Consider the following 18,993-nt stretch of genomic DNA (forward strand, 5'->3'; position numbering starts at 1 on the left):
CAGCAGTAGTGTGATGGCGTCGGCAAACGCGGTGCACGTTCCGGCATGTGTAAACGGCTGCGTAAGACGCTGTGGCCTCTCCCCCTTACTAGAGAGATGCTGTGGCCTCTCCGCCTGCACGTTCCTAACGCGTTTGTGCTAGCGTCCCCTTAAGCGGGAGATGGTGCAATTATAATGAAGGGCGCTGTTATGAAATAGGAATGACGTCACATATGGCGCGTGTCATTGGTACAAGTCAATCGTTCGATTTAGTGCGGCGAGACTGGGCGAATTACGCGGAAGATTCACGGTTTACCGGTGATTCCCTCCGGAGCTTCGCCCACTCATCATCATTCACCCCGTGGATATGCGGTGTTTTTTTTTTATTGCGATAGCAATTATATGGACACTCAAAAGCAGATTTCTGCCGTCGGCGTCGCCGTCGCCGTGAGGTTCCGTATGACGTCAATAGAGATGAAATCGTCGCCGCGCGCCGCCGAACGCTGTATGTGCGAGTGAAAGGGCGCGAGGGACGCGCGCTTTCACGGGGAGTGAACGCACGGCGGAGAACAAACGCGCGTTCTGCGCTGTGCTCCCTTAAGGGCTGCAGAAGTAGGCGTCTCTTTCCTCCTCTACAATCACCATATATGTAGAGTAAACGTACCTTCTTCCGACGCGGGAAAGGCTGTGGGGGAGGGGGGGGAGGGGCAGGGAAGGGAGGCGACGTTTAGCTGCAGCACCAAGTGCCTATTTATATCAGAGGCTCCGGCAACAGTCACCAACGCCGCACGCATTTTGAGCGAACGCGGGCAAAACGCCGGCGGCGTCGACAACAGTTCTGCGTGTTGCCGGTGCTGCTGCATGTCCAAGTTTATACAGCTGATAAAGCTGCTATCATTACTCCGTATAGCTCTCTTCAAATTTGCTATCGCAATTGATGCTTCGCCTTTCAGGTGAAATTTCAAACCAAATCAGGTTATTTTCATAATCTCAAAGATGAGGGCAGGCTCGGAATGTACCAGGGAGTTAGCGGTTCTGACGTTCTGGCCTAGTTCTTTTCCTGTCTGTATTTATTTGTTGACAATCATGCTCCCCCTAGCCCAGAAGGAATGTCCGCTTAAGATGTGGAGTTTGCTAAACGCTTGTGCGCATACTGGAGAATGTCTTGGTATAACGTTTTAAGTGTGAAGTATGCATATACTTTAGCGTATACCTTAATATTAGCAGGTTTTGTTCATCAACTAGTGGTATGAAAAGGTTGTAATTTAGGGCTAGAAAAAAATAAGGAGCCTCCTACCGAGTAGGCTTTTGTTTTCTTGTATTAGCAAGAGTAGGTTAAAAGGCATACGCCGATGATAAAAATGAAAGAGTGCTAGAAAGTATTTAGCGCTGCTTTCTGCTTCTTAAGAAATATTTTCAGAAAAGCGATAGAGAGAAGTTGAGTGACTCCGAAGGCTATTTACGATAATATCTGTAAAGCACGCAGTCGCATGCAGCTATTCAACCATGCACGTTGATAATACGAGCCTTTGATGACAGTTGGTTCAACCAGGTCCTGGTTCAACTATACAGGAGGTGTGTTTTCAGTAGGGGTGTTGGAGTAGAGAAATTTTCCAATCGGACATCATCGAATATTTTCTCATTTCCGAAAAAATCGAAAAACCTTGGAGCACGCTTAAGCTTCGCGTTTAAGAGTGGAACGCGATATCATTCAAAGATTCCTGACTGCTTCTGACGCTTCCCGACAGCTTCAGCTTACGTAACCGTAATGTTTACCAAGAAACGCCGGCGGTGAACGCTATGCACGAATGTGAGCTTTCTGGTAGAAACTCGGCCTCTTGCATGGGCCGATCCCAGAGGTAGTGCACAGCCGCGATTTCAGTTTTCTGTTGTTGTTTCGCACTTTTAATATTTTAGTCTGAGAAGTTTTAACATAAAAGGCATGCGCTGTCTGCGCTTTGTTTCAAGGCATTTGTTTGTGGGCTGTCATTCTCAAAATTCCGAGGAACAACATTGTCAAAAAATGTCGCAGTTTCACCCGAAAGGCGAAGCATCAATTGCGATAGCAACTTAGTAGCGAGCTATACGGAGTAAGGATAGTACTTTTATCAGCTCTATAAACTTGGACATGCAGCAGCATCAGCAACGCGCAGAACTGTTGTCGACGCCGTCGCCGTTTTGCCCGCGTTCGCACCGAACGCGCGCGGCGTTGGTGACTGTTGTGAAGGGCTCTGGGGGCGGCTCGGAGGTTTTCCACGAGATCAGAACCGGAAACTCGTCGAGCAGCGTCGGAAGTCTTTACCACCTTCTCACCTCGCAACATTTTTATATAATTACGCATTTGGTGCTGCAGCTAAATGTCGCCTCCCCTCCTCCCACGGCCTTTCGCGCGACGGAAGAAGTCGCGTTTGCTATATATATATATATATATATATATATATGGTGATTGTAAAGGAGGAAAGAGACGCTTAATTCGGCAGCCCTTCAGGGAGCACGGCGCAGAAGGCGCATTTGTTCTCCGCCGTGCGTTCGCTCCCCGTGAAAGCGCGCGTCCCTCGCGCCCTTTCACTCGCACATACAACGTCCGGAGCGCGGCGACGATTTCATCGCCATTGACGTCATACGGAACCTCACGGCGACTGCAGAAACCCGCTTTGGAGTGTCCATATAATTGCTATCGCAGTAAAATAAGGTATGATCAACTTTAGTCGGTGGCGTGGAAATATAAACCGCATATACAGCATGCCTTATAGCAAGGCGTGGCATATACAAATACCTAAATATATACGAAAATTCTAGCTCACGGGACGCGGGCGCCCACGCCGACACCGGATTTTCTGTGACACGGGGCCCTTAACCCTACCACTATCAACCTTGCTCGGAGTCCGTTCAGTAAAATAAAAAATGAGACTTACATCCATTATTTGACACATGTATGAAATATCGTTCGCAATTGGACGTCCGCACAGCCGAGGAGCTTGTCAATGGGAAACAACTTTCAGTTATTCAGAGCACAATGACGATGACAGTAACGAAACGAAAGGACAGCACGCCCACGAAATGGACGTACAGTGTTGTGTTTTAACGCGATGGCGTTTAGGGCCCCGTGTCGCAGAAAATCCGGCGTCGGCAACCGGCGTGTGATCGCGGGTGGCGGGGAAAATGATCCAACCACATCGACCGCGCAGGCCCTCCACGTGGTGCAAATTTCTGGTGAACAAATATTGAATTTCTCCCAGTGAAATCAGTCAGAAAAATGGTAAAGTACGACTGTATACCATTCGGCGTCGGATTCGCCGTCGGATTGTAATTTGGATGTACGAGAAAACCCAATTCTGCTACGAGGAAACTCAAACATTGCTACCAGACCTGCGCACGCCGGGGCAATGGCAAGCAATTAATAAAATAATAAAAAATGTGCTATGGCCTTTACATTTTAATATAAGACCACTTATATTGCCCCTGGAAAAACGTCTTTCCAGCAATGCATTTCAGTTTAAAAGTGAAGCCGACTTTAAGGGAATCGATGTAAGCATGGTCTTTGTAAGCTGGCTTTCCCACGTTCAGTGTTGCAGTAAATGAAGTCTATCTACTTGCCATATGCGAACGATGCGATGCGAACGGGTCCCGATAACGCTATCGCGTTCTACTCATGAAAGCGAAGCTTATGCGTCCTCCAAGTTTTTGAAGAAAAGTGGGATGCTGCCGCACCACACATTCTTGAAATTGGCCAAATAATAAGACTAGTCAAATCAAGACAATATTTCACTTAGGCGACATAAAACCGATCCATTTTCAGCATAAGTTGTCTCCCCCTTGCGTAACCGCAGGAGCTGATGCTTTCATGGGCACAGCAACAGCGGCTCTCCTGCAGCAATATACTTTGGAACTTTTTTCAATTCCATCATTCCTGCGCCTTCGAGACTAAAATTGTCATCATCAGCAGCAGCAGCAGCAGCAGCAGCAGCCTATTTTGATGACGATGATGATATATGATGTTGATGATGATTTCAGGCTCAAATAAGGTGTTGTTATCCATTAGATCCGAAAGAAACGAACATTAGATAATTACGAATAATGAATTCTCGAATACGCTTTCAATAAAAGAGAGAGAAAACATGTCTTTATTAAAATTCTAGGGATGGGGTACGGTGCCTTCTTGCTTCTATAGCATCTGGAGGCAGAAGAGGTGGGATTTGAAGGTGGGGTGTGAAGGGGGGCTTGGTTTTAAATGTACTCCTCCAGCCTCTCACAACAGGGTCTGAAGGATAATCTGAAGTCGTCAGGCGATTTTTTCGGGTGAACCCATTTCATATACGTAAAAGAAGTTACGGATATAATTTTACAGCGAAGCTGATAGCGTGGCAAGAAGCGCTTGAAAACGTTACATCGTTTTTTTTTTTTGTTTTTTTTTTGTGTGTGTTTTCAGGGTATCCTGAAATAACTAGATTATTATTGTGGTAACATTTACATGGACGTCCGAAGTGTATTCATACCGTCGGCGCCGCCGCCGTCGTGCTGTCTGCTATTGTTGGCGCATGCGCACAGGGTTTGGGAGTTTCCAGAGACACGGGCTCGCAATTCTGGATCTTCTGCGAATCGCCGACATTTCGCCGCCGCTTCGTCGGTGCGATACGAGGTACGAGGCGTATCGGCGGCGCAATACTCGGGATCGGACCGAAGTCGTCACACTCGCTCTCGAGCAGCGGCGCGGAGCCTTTCGCGCGGCGTTTGCTCTTCTCCAGGTGTAACGCACTCCTTCGGCCGCCCCATCATCGCGGCGATGTGCTCGGCGTGCGAGGCTTTTTATTGCGATAGCAATTATATGGACACTTCAACCGGATTTCTGCCGTCGGCGTCGTCGTCGCCGTCGCCGTCAGGTTCCCTATAGATAAAATCTTCGCCGCGCGCCGTATACCCGAGCAGAAGCGTGCGGGGACGCGCACTATCACGGAGAGCGTACGCACTCAATCTCCCACGCGCAAGCAAGGAAGCGGGAAGCCAGCGCCGGAGGGAGCTGGGGGAGGGGGGGGGGGGCGCACTTCTACTCTGCCAGCAACCGCGCTCGTCGCTCACTCGCACCGTCGCTTATCTCCACACGGCTCTGACCTTTATGCGCCGTGCATTCGCCGCTCAGTTTCCGTTGAAGCGATAGACCGCACGTACCTTCGCCCGCTGCTTGCTGCCAGCGTTTTGACAGTCGTTGTCTGCAGTCATTCAGTGTGATCTATTCATGTTTGTTTGTGCGCGCTCACATTTTCCAACGCACGCTACACATGCAATGCTGCCCGGATCGGCAGTGGTGTGCAATGCTGCCCGGATCGGCAGTGGATCGGTACAGGTGTGTCCCTTCGCACGCGCTGCCCACGGGAAGCGTTTCTTATGAACACCACCGTTTCACAGGCACCTTCTCGTGGTCATCGAGTCTCTCTTCATGTCGGTCTACTTACGGCGCAGCACACCTGCTTACTTAATCAGCTCATGTTTACTACAATTCATATTGCTACCAAAGCCGCTCACCTTACTTCGTATGGCATTGCTGTGTTGCTATCGCATTCATTGCTTCGCCCTTAGGGCGAAACTGTGACATTTTTTTAACGCGATAGCGTTAAGGGCCCCGTGTCGCAGAAAATCCGGCGTCGGCGTCGGCGCCGGCGTGCGATGTCGGCGTCCGTGGCGGAGAAAATTATCCCGCAGCACCTCAGCCGCGCAGTCCCTCCACAAGGTGCAAGGTTTTGGTGAAGAAAAATTGAATTTCTCACAGTGAAATCCGTTAGAAAAACAGTAAAGTACAACTTAACCACAACCTACAGACATGGTGGCGTCGGATTGTAATTTGAATGTACGAGAAAACATCATTCTTTTACGAGGAAAGTTAAACACAAACCCCTTTTGCCAGCATTTCTACCATACAAGCGGTGGCGCGCTCGGGTATGCTACTTGCAAAAATATTATCCAGATGGCGCTCGTATCCTCTGCTGGTCAAATTGGAACTTGGCCTGCCTAATGCGTTTTGGACACGCCCATGTATACACGGATATTGCCCATGTAAAAAGGTCTTCCCAGCAATGCATTTCTGTTTATAAGTGAAGCCGATTTTAAGGGGATCGGTGTAAGCATAGTCTTTGTAAGCTGGCTTTTCCACATTCTCGTTGCAAAGGGAAAGCCAGCTTACAACGGGGTTCGAACGGGGCCCGATAACGCTATAGCGTTCCACTCTTAAAGGCGAAGCTTAAGCGTGCTCCAATTTTTTTTCTCTCGCCGCGTCGTGACGTCAAAGCTAAGCGACGAGGCGCGCGCGAGGACGTCACGGCTCACGCAGCTGTGGCGAGGCTCGGCGCGGTTAGAGCAGCTGGGGTGAAGCGTTGCTAGGCGACACATGGTGACGTCATCGCCAGGCGGAGGTTTTTCGGCGTACACTTGCCGGACTTTCCTCGATCTTAAACAGCTTGGCTGTTAAAAATGACGAAGCGAACTAGACGCGCCGTCAACGCTCCGCTCAGTCGGCATCGGTGGTAAAGCCAGGACAGCGTTCTGTCTCATGCTGCCGGCACGAGCGTTGTGCGCACGCGCATTATAAGCACACTAGAGTTCCTGATGAGCTGCTTTGTGTATGCGCAGGTCTGATCGGAACCGACGACAAGCTAAAGTTATCTAATATTTCACTGGGCGCTGTCTTATGCCGAAGGTTTCCCGTTAGTCTCTTCTAGGGCGCCATCGAGGTGCGCGACGCCTGCAACGCCACTGGCAACGATCCTCATCACGTCAACGTTCTCAGACGCCTGGTTACTGCTGGGGCGCTGTTCCTTCTGCCCAGCAGCAGTTGCCTATAATTCTACTAGTTGACTACGACATACGTTGAAGGACGCGCTAACACCATAAGAGATGGGTACTTCGAACACCATTCGGCATGCATACATCACTAGAAATGTGTTCGGTGTAAAATCAATTTCTAGTCATTTTTACGTCTACATTAAGCGGCAGAGATAAAACGCCTTCTTCGGATATTGTTATGTCAGTGATTTGAGGGAAGTTGTCAGAAATTGTAAAATCTGGTTTTATGCCATTAACGGCCGTGTAGACTAAACAAAGGCAGCTGTTAAATGATGACGCAAGGAGTAATGCCTCGGTGACTAATTCGCCGTCAATGACGATGTTATACGCCTGCCGCTTCTTAGCTGACAAGTTCTTCCTGTTTTCCTCTCCTCGCAGACACTGAGCCATGCTCCCATTAGGACTGGAAAAGAGATATGTATCTCTTCTTCACATCAATCTCGGCCCCTCCCCGCCGCAAAAAGTTCGCGAGAGACGAAAACAGAAAGTTTTTCAAAAATGCATTAAAATGATAGTTTTTAGCTTTTTTTATGGTTTCATTGAACTGTAGACGCATAGCGGAAAGTTTCCGATACATAAGCCCTTGCGACACTAAAGAGAGAGAGAGAAATAACTTTATTGGGTCCAGCGGTTTGGGGATTAGGCCCCCGCCTAAACAGCGGCTGGACAGCCCAGAGTTGTACTTCCGGGTCAGAACTGAGTAGTACGGCCGCCCACTGCTCCTCATTAACTATTTTGCGGCCCTGTCGAGTCACCTGAGGGCAAGCCCACAGGATGTGTCTGAGATCCGGCCGTCCTTCACATAACCGACATTTGCCCTCATGTTTATCTGGATCATACCGGCTGTAGGCCACCGGTTTCGGATAGGTGTTGGTTTGAAGGAGGCGCCTGGCCACCGTTTGCGGCTTACTGAGTGTTGGGTGGGCGGGGGGATACCGAACTCTCGCCAATCTATAACATTTGGTGATTTCATCGTAACTAACCATGCGCTCCTCTCTCATCTCTAGATGATGCGTTTTGGTGGATTTGTTCCCGTACTTTCTTTAGCTTTCGTTCCGCGAGCACAACTTCGCTCGTCATTCAAGGGCGAGTACATCGTATTCTGTTAATCTTTTAGAGAGCGCATTCAGGTTCCTTCGCTGTTGCAGACAGTAAATTAAAAGGTATGCGCGGATAAGAAAATTTATGGCGACTGTCGCAGTAGCTTTCAAAATTTTGTTACGTTCATAAAAATATTTCTTCGAAAACAGCGGATACAGCCATATTCACTTTGACGGTTTTGTAATGTGGGATGTGCGAGCCGATCTATTACCATGTTGGCTCCAATGACGCCGTTCCGCTCCCACATTGTTGTGACGCAAAAGTAGAAAAATAATGATGCCTCGAAGGCAACGTGTATAGGCTTACTTGATCTCACCTCTAAAGTATAGTAAATATATGCTTTAAACTACCGGACATCATTGTTGTTGATTGTTCATAGACATTCCCTACTACAGTGCATTTCCCCGCCGTAACCAAAGGGGAATCGGGTTAACAGTCCCGAACCCGGCTACGGAGATCGATCCTTCGGGGCCCAGTGCGGCAACGCAAACCAGCTCGGAGGCGCCGATGGGAGCCCCGGGAAGAGTTTTCTTTTCTCTGTAAGGAGATCGAGGAGAAGCACAAATCTGCTATGTAATTTTTTAGTACTAGAGACACGAGAGAGAGAGAGATAAAATATAAGAAAAGCAAAAACAGGGAAGTCAACCGGGGGAGGCTACAAGGCGTACGTTCATAAGCGCGTCGGTGAATGAGTTCCCAATAACAATAACAAAAACTATTGAAGTTTCGTACCCAACTTGCGAAACAATGTCGACGGTCTTTTTATTAATGCATACTTTATTCATCACCTGTTGAAAGCTTCAATAATACTCTGGGCGTACATTGTCTGCGCCACATTATCTGCTCGCATCAGCTCGTTCTCGATAGGCTTCCCACTTCCCCCCTTCCGCCCCCACATCTTGTTCCCGATAGGCCAGCTTTTCTTGCCTCCGTCTCGTGACCTTACATCTTGCGCTGTCTGAATTTTCTTTCCTGCAATGACTTTCGGCTGTATTCATTGCAGTTTACGCTACGCGTTGCTTCTTCCGGGCCCGAATACGCAAAACTTTTTTTTCTTTCGTAATAAATGTTTCCGGCAGCTGTCGCTAATGCGTTTGCTATCCAGTTTGTCCAGCGCCCTTTCTTATGAACCGCCATAAAGTACGAAATGCCTTGCGAATGGAGATCATGGCCCGTACTCGTGAAAGGCTATTGCGCCTGAATTGTTCGTAAGAAATTATTCGAGCCAATCCTGATCATGGAGTTGTTTTTAGCAGAGGCGGCCGGCCAATGGCAAAGAGCACTTACGAACGAAAAGCTTTGCGAATTCGGCCTCACATTTTTTTTTTTTTTTTTATGTTGACGCTGGGGCAAGCCACACCTTCGCTTAAACGTTGATTTGGACGCATGTGTGGGCCATTGCGGGAGGCATTGCGCTCGAAGACGCGAGTGAGCATATCCCGCAGATGCAGGGTTTCATGCCCTGCATCTGCGGGGCATGGAATGGCTATACGCCATGTATGCTTATAACGCTCTTCTGACAGGAAGTGAATCTAATTCGCTGTCGCCGAAGATGGTTATAAGCATGACTCGCCGGAAATTGCCGTCGTCGTACGCACTGCCGGAAGCTTTCCTCTGTATCATTCAGCGGGGTTCGAATTGCCAGAGTAGGGGAAAATAATGAGGTGCTCAGGTAAAGCGAATACATATTCTACATAAGCCGCCGCGAGGACTTTTCGAGGGGTCTTTAATGGCCCTTTCAAGGACACTGCGAGTCGAGTGTGCGGCTGTTACACATCAAGTGCCCTCCCTTTAATCTTTTTCTTTTACCTTCTTTTTTTTTCTTTAGTCCATCAGCGGTATTACGCCGAAGTTCGATTAATAACGTCAGCGAGGGCAGGGCACTGTAGGGAAAATTCATTTGTCTTGTGCCGGCTTGGCGCCGGTCTGAGGTTCAGTCCCACAATTGCAACGCACGGTGGCTGGCGACGTCGGTACTGCGGTTGGTTGACGATGGCCTTTTGTGGCTTTAATGCGGCGGTGGCGACAGCTGGACGCGGTCACGCGGTTTCGTGCGCGTGGAGGGATATCGCAATTTAAGGATCAAAGGCGTCGCGTCGTACGAACTTACCTTTCTTTCGTTATTTCTTTCTTTCTTTGTACTGGTGTGACAGGTAATAAAAACACACGCGAGAGGCAGCGCGTCAAGGGAACGAGAAGTGGGTAGCATTGTGCGGGACATGCGTTCTTCATTTCGTGACTGTTCCCTCGAATGCACTCGGGCAATCGGTCCCTAATTTTGAAGCTATTGCTATGTTAGAACAGGACTGGCGAAATACCTACGCTCGCAAATATTCATAATAGCGCCCCCCGCACATGTCGTTCTGACACGCGACCCTATAAACTCGTCGAAGCAACTCCCTCAACTAAACACGCCAGCGCATGCATCCAAAGCGAGCCAGCACGAGTCGCGAGTCACCGGCGCAGCCGCTTCTCATCGTGCCGGTCGTGAGAGGTTTTCAAGCAGCCGGGCATCGTCATGGTGTATTATATTTAATATCACGAGTCAACCACTTTTGTAGAAATAATTTACTGAGCGTCACAATTGACAGTTCAACCATTCCTTGTCACCCCTGTGTGTGTACACTCGGAAGAAAACAGCCCTTTCCGTAGAGCGTCGGTGTTATTATGCACGAGTTCCAAGGAGTTTTTCGGGGAGTGCCGAACTTCTCACAGGAACGTCCAGGAGTTTGTCCTCCTGAAGATCACACGGCTTTCGCTAAACGTATCGAGAAGCCGTGGGTTCGTATACTACTTTCTGTAGTATACGAACCCACGTTGAGTCATATATAGTAACTGGAGTATGGGACTTTTCGTGAACACTGCCCGCTTCTTGGAATGCTGCCACTGCAGCCGGAATTGCATTCCGCAAACTCGTGCTCAACACCAGAGCCCAATACACGTTGAACCACTGCAGTAGTTGAGATTGTCCAATGCATCGAAGTGTGTAGTGTAACACTGGTTGTCTTATGACCGGAGCTTGGCGATGTTCCGGCACCTTTCGAGTATCATTTCTCTGCACGTGTGCGCAATACACGTGTCTGAAAACCTATCGGGTGCTTGGAGTAACTCCGTTGCGGCCTGATTGCACACTGCGCGCACGCCGTGCGTCTTGCTCGCAGCTGCTGCGGCGTGGCGTCACACGAGGCTTTCCCTTTGTGATAGGAGGAAAGCGTGGGCGCACGCCGTGCCGCAAATACGCTAAGATGCCTCTCTAAAGCACGCTTAGCTTGTCGCTGCTCTTGGAGACGACATGCATCGACGTTCAGTCAGTTTTGTTGGTTCGCTTCCCTGCAGTGTGTCAGTTCTAGAAGCCACTCCGCGCGCGACTGCAACTGTTTCCTAGTATCTCATAGCGAATTTTCTATACAAATATCCGCGTGCTCCGAAGTCTTGCAAGGTTGAGAACGCTTCTCATAGGTCTCAAGAGCTTGGAAGAGTCGTAAGCGCTATAGCAAGCAACGACTACACAACGCGGCAAAAATATAGTGGCTGCGCGCGCTGTGTGATCTTCGGACTTTTTGACGCGAGGGGTGTGTATATGCCGCAAGGTGTTAACGCATTAAAATTGGCGTCGCATGTTGTTTACGTTGCATGAAAAGCGGAACAACGTAATCAATACTGAACAATCTTGCCGGAAGCATCAAATTAATTACGGTGGTTTATAACATAAGTGGATACAGTAAAGCATAAATATGTATCAAATAATAAACAGGACCAAATTGGCTTTTGAAATGTGACCGTTCCTATAGTTTCCCTGCAAAAATTGTTGACGTCACTTTGATTTGACGCTACCGTCAATCTTCTGTAAAAGCATGAAATATTGTCGTGTGTCAAATGTATTTATCTGAATTCAGTGCAAGCATCCTTTGGGACAATAAGCCCAGTCGTCCAGTGTTTCGCCTTAAGTACACGCAACTTCGCATTTGAAGCTTTAAACAGTGGCGCACCGACGGGGGGGGGGGGGGGGGGGGATTTGGGGGTTGTAACCCCCCCCCCCCCTGAGGCCAACCTATCCCCCCCTTTTGTTTAACCCATTTTCTTTCCTTGCGCATTTGAGTACTGCAACTAAGATGAAGATGCGCAATCATCTGCACACTCGCAAAAAGCGCATTTTTGACAATTTCCCGTGAAGAAATTGAAATTAGCGCTGTTTGGATGGTATTGGCAAACTGTCAACCCCCCCCTGGCAGAGATCCTGGGTGCGCTACTGGCTTTAAATAACCATGAAAATCAATTTTGTTAACATAAACGCACAGAGCTGCTTTGAATAAATCAGGGTTAGAATCCGAGGCCCGTTCGCAAGAGTAAACCAGTGCATGTTTTTTGTCATCATCGTTCGCTGAGTCAGTGTGAGTGCATTTTCTGATCATATCGAGGAACGTTCGGCACTCCTTGCTCGCTGGTATCGACTACACGTTGTGGTGCCATGGACATTTATGTAGCGTCGTACCTAAATGGCTCGCCCTTTTCATATGCACGCCAAGCTTATGCACCGCTGGTCTTCTTAATAACGACTACTTATAGGTCCGTTGTTTAATGACGCTCAAAAAACCGCCCCAACCGCGACAACTGCAGCTGTTCGATTGGGACAAATCTATCACTTCATTATGAAGCGCGCTCGCGAAAATCCAGCATGGCCACCTCAATCGATTATCGAAAGACCGATTGTGCGTGACCGGAAAGGAATTTTTTTTAAACAAACAAAAGAAAACCATCCTTCGAAGCTATAAAAGTGATGCAAGATCATTTTCTTGGGACGTTTGGCGGTTAACCAAGTTACGCACGCGCATGGAGAAGCTGCTTATTTCTCCTTGACGTGTAAGTTTTCCTTGCTAGATGAGCTTGGTATTTAATTTTATTTATACCGAATACTTGGAACTTACTCGCTAAATATGGGGTATAAATTAAAACACCGGCCCTTGCTGTAATCACTTCTGACCTTTTTTCCTGTTCTTTATAACTGTGCTATAAAAAAATTTAAAAACGCTTAACCTTGCACTCCGCCGCGCAACGCTTGAAACAGCGAAGCTGGGCGATCGTAGCCCAGCATTTTCCGGAAGTGCGCGCGAACTTTTCATCTTATTACTCATGATGATGATAATTTGTTTTCGCGCGTCTCGGACTTACGGCCTTCACTGTGCCTTGCATAGCGCAGCTTGCAACACCGACACCACGTTGCAATGCCGACAACGCGTTCCAGCAGACCCGCTCCGTCAATGCGTCTCTCTCTCTCTCTCGCTGTCATATAGTACGGTGGCTAGAGTAATAGCGCGCAAAACCTCTTCACCTCGCAGATCACGAGCTTGCGAACGCGCCAGCTGTGGACGAAGACGACGACGCTCGAACGCAATCATATGGTTCGCATAAGTGCATGTTCTGCAAGGGTCGCTGTATAGACTAGACAATGTAGTATAGTCTAGTCTAGTCTAGTTGTCAAACATTGTCAAACGTACATTGTACATTGTCAAACGTTGACTACAAATTTTTTTCTAAAATTTTGTCAAATCGGTTGCAGGTAGCGATTTCAATTCTTATTGGTCCTCATCAAACATGTGGTATCAAAGGCCGTTCCATACAAACTAACATACACGTCGCTCGCACAGTTCTTGAGTACTGTTCGACTTCTTATGATCAACTTGAAATGCTCCAGATTGACCTCGCAAAGGCATTTGATCGGGTGCGGCATTCGTTTTATTGCGATAGCAATTACATGGACACTCCACAGCAAATTTCTGACGTCGCCGTCGTCATCGCCGTCGTCATCGCCGTCGCCGTGAGGTTCCGTGTGACGTCAACGGCGATGAAATCGTCGCCGCGCTCCGGACGCTGTATGTGCGAGTGAAAGGGAGCGAGGGACGCGCGCTTTCACGGGGAGCGAACGCACGTCGGAGAGCAAACGCGCGTTCTGCGCCGTGCTCCCTGAAGGGCTGCAGAATTAAACGTCTCTTTCCTCCTTTCCATATATAGAGAGCAAACGCAACTTTTTCCGTCGCGCGAAAGGCTGTGGGGGACGGGAGGGAGGGAGGGGAGGCGACGTTTAGCTGCGGCACCAAATACGTATTTATATAAAAACGCCGCGCGCGTTCGGTGCGAACGCGGGCAAAATGCCGACGGCGTCGACAACAGTTCTGCGCTCCATGTCCAAGTTTATACAGCTGATAAAACTGCTATCCTTACTCCGTATAGCTCTCTACTAATTTGCTATCGCAATTGGTGCTTCGCCTTTCGGGTGAAACTGCGACAAATTTTTATTTTCTCTTCTAGAACACGCCAATGTAGGATCCACAGTGCTTAATGGCGTTCGACTTTGTTATAGTCATGTACAACCCGCTTTGTTGTCAATGGTAGCCTCTCAAATCCCGTCCACATCCGTTCTTCCGTGCAACTAGGATGCCCTATGTCCCCGCTCCTCTTTGCCCTTTACTTAGAACCACTCTGAGCATTTTGAACTGCAACAGTATTCGTGGTTTTAATGTTTTTGGTAATGAGGTAAATGTGTTAGCATACGCTGATGGTATTGCATTCTTCTGCAAAGACAATCCCAGCATCGATAAAATTATTTCTATCATAGAAGAGTTTCGTTCTGTTTCCGGTGCGCGGATGAATAGCACTAAGAGCTCAGGGCTATGGTTTGGATATTGGGTCATTACACCATCACATTATGCTGGCATTGAGTGGTCCTGTGTGCCACCTAAATATCTAGGAGTTCCACTGCATGCCTGCAAGTTCAGTGCACACTACTGGAGAGAGCGCGTTCCAGCCCTCCAGCGCTACACAAATACCTTTGTCCCGCACCGTCTATCAATATTTGGAAGAGCAGAAGCCTGCAACATGTTTTTTGGCAATCAAAGTTTTCTATGTCTTTCAGGTTCTTCACTGCGTGAGGCTTTACATTCAACGTTTTCATAGGATTTTTTCAACGTTCATATGGTCTTCCAGTTTTGAACCTATGAGACGCGACAACATTTTTCGGACCAGTGAGTGCTGGAGGGTTAGGGTTGCTGCATTTATATGTGCGGCAGTTAGTATCGTGCTTTTTATTTTTTCTGGATAGCTCTCATCCGGTATTACGAGCTTTCATGCAGGTTAACCTGGTTCATATCCTGCCAGAATTGGTGGTGTCCTCAAATTTAATTTCTAGACCTTGTCTATGGGGGTTTATGCGTGATGTTTATTTTGCTATTTCTTTTCTGACTGTTCGCTTTTCTAAAGATTATTTGTTACTGTGTCACAAAAAAATCTTTACAAAGATTTAATATCGATGTTGTTCCCTCCGCCGTTTTATCGATCCGTATACATAACATTACCTGGACATGATGTGCTTGCGAGAATGCGCAAAATGCCAGTTCCCCTTTCTACAAAAACTTTTTTTTTTACAAATTACACACTGAAACATTGCCCGTTAAAACATGGCTGCATAAAAATAATATTTTCGTTTCGTCAGTTAACTGTCGTCTATGTGAGGTGCCTGAAACCATTGAACACTGTTTTATTGTCTGTAAAGATGCCATTTTATTTTGGGATGTTATCCATAGAAATTTGCAAAAATATTTTGATCTAATTTCTCACAGTATCCGATATCTTGTTGCTCCGTATGATGATGTTTTATTCGATATGATTTTACTGATAGGCCTGTATTGCCTATGGAAATCTCGTATGCAAGACCGAAATGCAGAAAAAACAATTTCCTCAAGATCGCATTTCGTTCAGATGACCATGCACTTAAAGGATATTTACGACCAAGAAGAATGTCAGCCGGCTTGGTATCCACTTTTGATTAGGTGTTTAACTTCCCCTTACAAATTTTTGCTGTGAAGGACGGTGTTGCTGTGTGTGACGTTATCTTCATATGGACTACTAGTTGACGTTTGATTACTCAGGTCCACCTGGTGCTCATATTATTGTAAATAGTTCCTGTACATACAACATTTCATTCATTGTAATAAATACCATGTTCAAAAAAAAAAAAGTCGCTGTATAGACTAGTGCTTACGACGCTCGCCTTGGGACCGGGGGTTACGCGGTTCGAATCCCGCCTCGGCAAGAAAGTTTGTTTTCTTTTGTTTCTTGAACGAACCACACATTACGGCTGGTATAAATGGCTTGGCTCTTAAAAGGAATCTTACACTCCATTTCGTTAACACCGGACAGTGCAGGTCGCGTCAGTCCATCAGGAACGAGAACCTGCTGCGCGTCTCGGGGAAAGGAAGTAGGCTCGCGCATACGGTGCGCCGCTAATTCTTCTCTGATCCTCCCATTTATCTCGCAAAGTGATTAGCGGTGGACAATGGGCGGGGCTTACCCTCTTCTTGCAGGCTCTCGTCGCCACTAAGGGCGCGCGAGTCCTAACTTTCGCTGCAAGGTACTACAGCGGCTCACTGCAAATTGACACTATACATTTGGACTGTTGGGCACTACGGTTGCGCAATGCAACTTGGCTATCTTGTTCCCCCTCCTACCTTCCTCCGTCCCATACGCCATGGTTGAGGTGTCCACGGTTAGTCAGATAATTCCATGCATTTCCCTCTTTTCCTTAAGAATCACCACCACCACCACCACCTCTACTACTACTACTACTACTACTACTACTACTACTACTACTACTACTACTACTACTACTACTACTACTACTACTACTACTAACAAGTATACTACTTCACTTTGATAGCATACATGGACTGCGGTGTTGGGCCCTTCTGTTCCAATGGTGCAGTTTGGCAGTGCAGCTAAGCGCTGCAGTTAGGCACCAAATTAGGCGCCCCTGTTCGCTGCAAGTTCCGCACTTACAGGCCCGCACTTACAGGCCCGCACTTGGCGGCGTTTAATTATAGTTTTAACGCGATAGCGTTAGGGGCTCCGTGTCGCAGAAAACCCGGCGTCGTCATGGGCGCGGCCGCGCCGGAGTCGTCGGCGGAAATAATCATCCCGAACCACCCCGACCGCGCAGGCCCTCCGCGTGGCGCAAGGTGTTAGTGAACAAAATTAATTTCTCAAAGTAAAATCCGTCAGAAAAATCGTAAAGTACGGCTTAACCACATCCTCAGACGTGATAGCGCCGGATTGTAATTTTAATATACGAGAAAACATAATTCACTTACGCCGCAACTCAAACACAAACCCCTTTTACAGCATTTCTACAATTCATACAGCGGCGAGCCGCGGTTTTTTCCTTGCAAAAACACCATCCAGATGGCGCTCGCCTCCTCGGCAGCCTAGAGAGCCCCTAAAGCCCCTGGAAATTTCCAGGGGCTTTACGGCAGCTTAATACGGCAGCCGCGCGCGGAGGTGAAGTTGGACAAAAAAGCCGCAGTTGCCGGGAAGCCTGATAAGCAGCCAGGGATCTTTGAATGCTATCGCGTTCCGCTCTTAAAGGCGAAGCTTAAGCGTCCTCGAAATTTTTTAGTGCAAGGCCGTTCCGTGTGCACTTTACTGAGCGAAATCATCGCCGTCCTAGCTTTCAATGCGCGAAGGCGCACACCCGCGTCTTGCTTTCTCTGCTGCTTTTCCTTCTTGGTCGGTCACAATGCACTGGCGTCTCTTGCAGCGGCAGTCGGTCGGGCACATTCCCGAGTGTTTCTCGGTAACGCACCGTCGCGTATTGTAGGAGAAATGGACAACTAGATGTACAGCCGGCCCTCAGAATATTTGGAACACGGAAAATGAGAATAAGTTAAATTTTCTCGCTAGTTCACCACAGAGTGGGAAATGTATGTCAGGAATGTGATGATAGTACGGAGAACTATCAACTCTAACTTTCGGGTGAAGGACCTGTGCCTAGCCTGCGATGAAATTCAGATTTTGCACGCATCTCGTGTTTCGAAAACTTTTGAGGGAGGGTGTATACGTGCAAATGCGCTTGTCTCTACAAACAGCCGGAAAAGGCAAAGAGAACTCTGCCTCTCGCAATCTTGAAAACAAATAACCAAATGCAGCCGTGAGACTCGCCGCATTTCTTTCTCGACCATACGACAATGTAACTACGGTCTGCAGTTACTGTTTCTTTTCTTTTTTTTTTTTTTTTTGCCTTATACCAGGAACGACCTTATACATCAAGGAGCGAGCGCTCGAAACTGAATGTTCAGAGGCCCCTACATAATAACTGGATCGATTTTCTTCAATAAAGAAATTAGATACGTACCTTTACACACTGAAATCTCACGACCAAAGTAGGCCGTTGCTTCTCGTCAAGAACTTCTTTCTGGCTGCAAGAATCTGTGACAAATGTTGGTGCTGTCGCTCACCAACAGCGTCAGACGCGTAGTTGTGCGTTAACATTGCTTGGTTCGTGAAGTCGCCGACGTTCGCAGACTGTATATATAGTGCTTATAGAGCCAAATTACTCGTATGGCGCGTTGTGGTATCTAAATTTTAGATAGGGTAGTGTGTGTTGTGTTGCTATTTACATCGTCTATTCTTCTATAAAGCTGTCGTAACTTTGCTACAGGGGCTTGCAAGTTTCGGAGCAGCCGGCTCCAGTTCGAGCGGTCAGCCTGGCTACTTTAAAAAAAAATGCGTCTCTCTCTCTCTCTCTGTCATGCGTACTTATGTCACACGTTTTCCTCCTTGCCCATCTTCCCTCTCGTCCGCAGTACATGAAGGAACCGGATCCGATGCTGGGCGTGTACATCGTGTGTGCAGAAGTTGTGTTGGTGTTCATATTTATCATACACATGATCATACTGGACTTGTAAGTATACTTCGAAGCATACACCCGTTTTCTTTTGTTGTTGTTCATTCTGCAGTAATGTGGAAAAAAAAAACACTGCAATTGGAATGGCAGAAAGCTTCGCGTCTTATCAGCTTTATTTTCTGCTTCAGAATACAAATGTTATGACTTGCTGCTTATGCTATTGTACCGTCAAATCCCACATAAGCAAGCGGTCGCGAAAATTGTGCACTCTTTTTGAGATGGCACTTGTGACTTGCATTTTCCCAGAGATCTTAAAAAACAGTGTAAACATATTTGTTACTGTCGATGTGCCGAAATAGTATGTTCCCTGGGTCGACAATTAACTGATAATTCATACATAAAGGTAG

General features: G+C 47.6%; 1 protein-coding gene across 4 annotated transcripts in view; it reads left to right on the forward strand.

The window, feature by feature from the left end:
- Positions 1 to 18,993, forward strand: part of LOC119442339 (adenylate cyclase type 5-like) — a 347,702-nt gene that overhangs the window by 291,645 nt on the left and 37,064 nt on the right. For all 4 annotated transcript variants that reach the window (XM_049662064.1, XM_037707182.2, XM_037707185.2 and 1 more), the window contains one exon: positions 18,546 to 18,643. In XM_049662064.1, the coding sequence (XP_049518021.1) occupies positions 18,546 to 18,643 (98 nt within the window). The remainder of the gene's footprint in view (positions 1 to 18,545; positions 18,644 to 18,993) is intronic.

Source organism: Dermacentor silvarum, chromosome 2, assembly GCF_013339745.2.
Source record: "Dermacentor silvarum isolate Dsil-2018 chromosome 2, BIME_Dsil_1.4, whole genome shotgun sequence".
In the NCBI taxonomy this organism is placed as follows: domain Eukaryota; kingdom Metazoa; phylum Arthropoda; class Arachnida; order Ixodida; family Ixodidae; genus Dermacentor; species Dermacentor silvarum.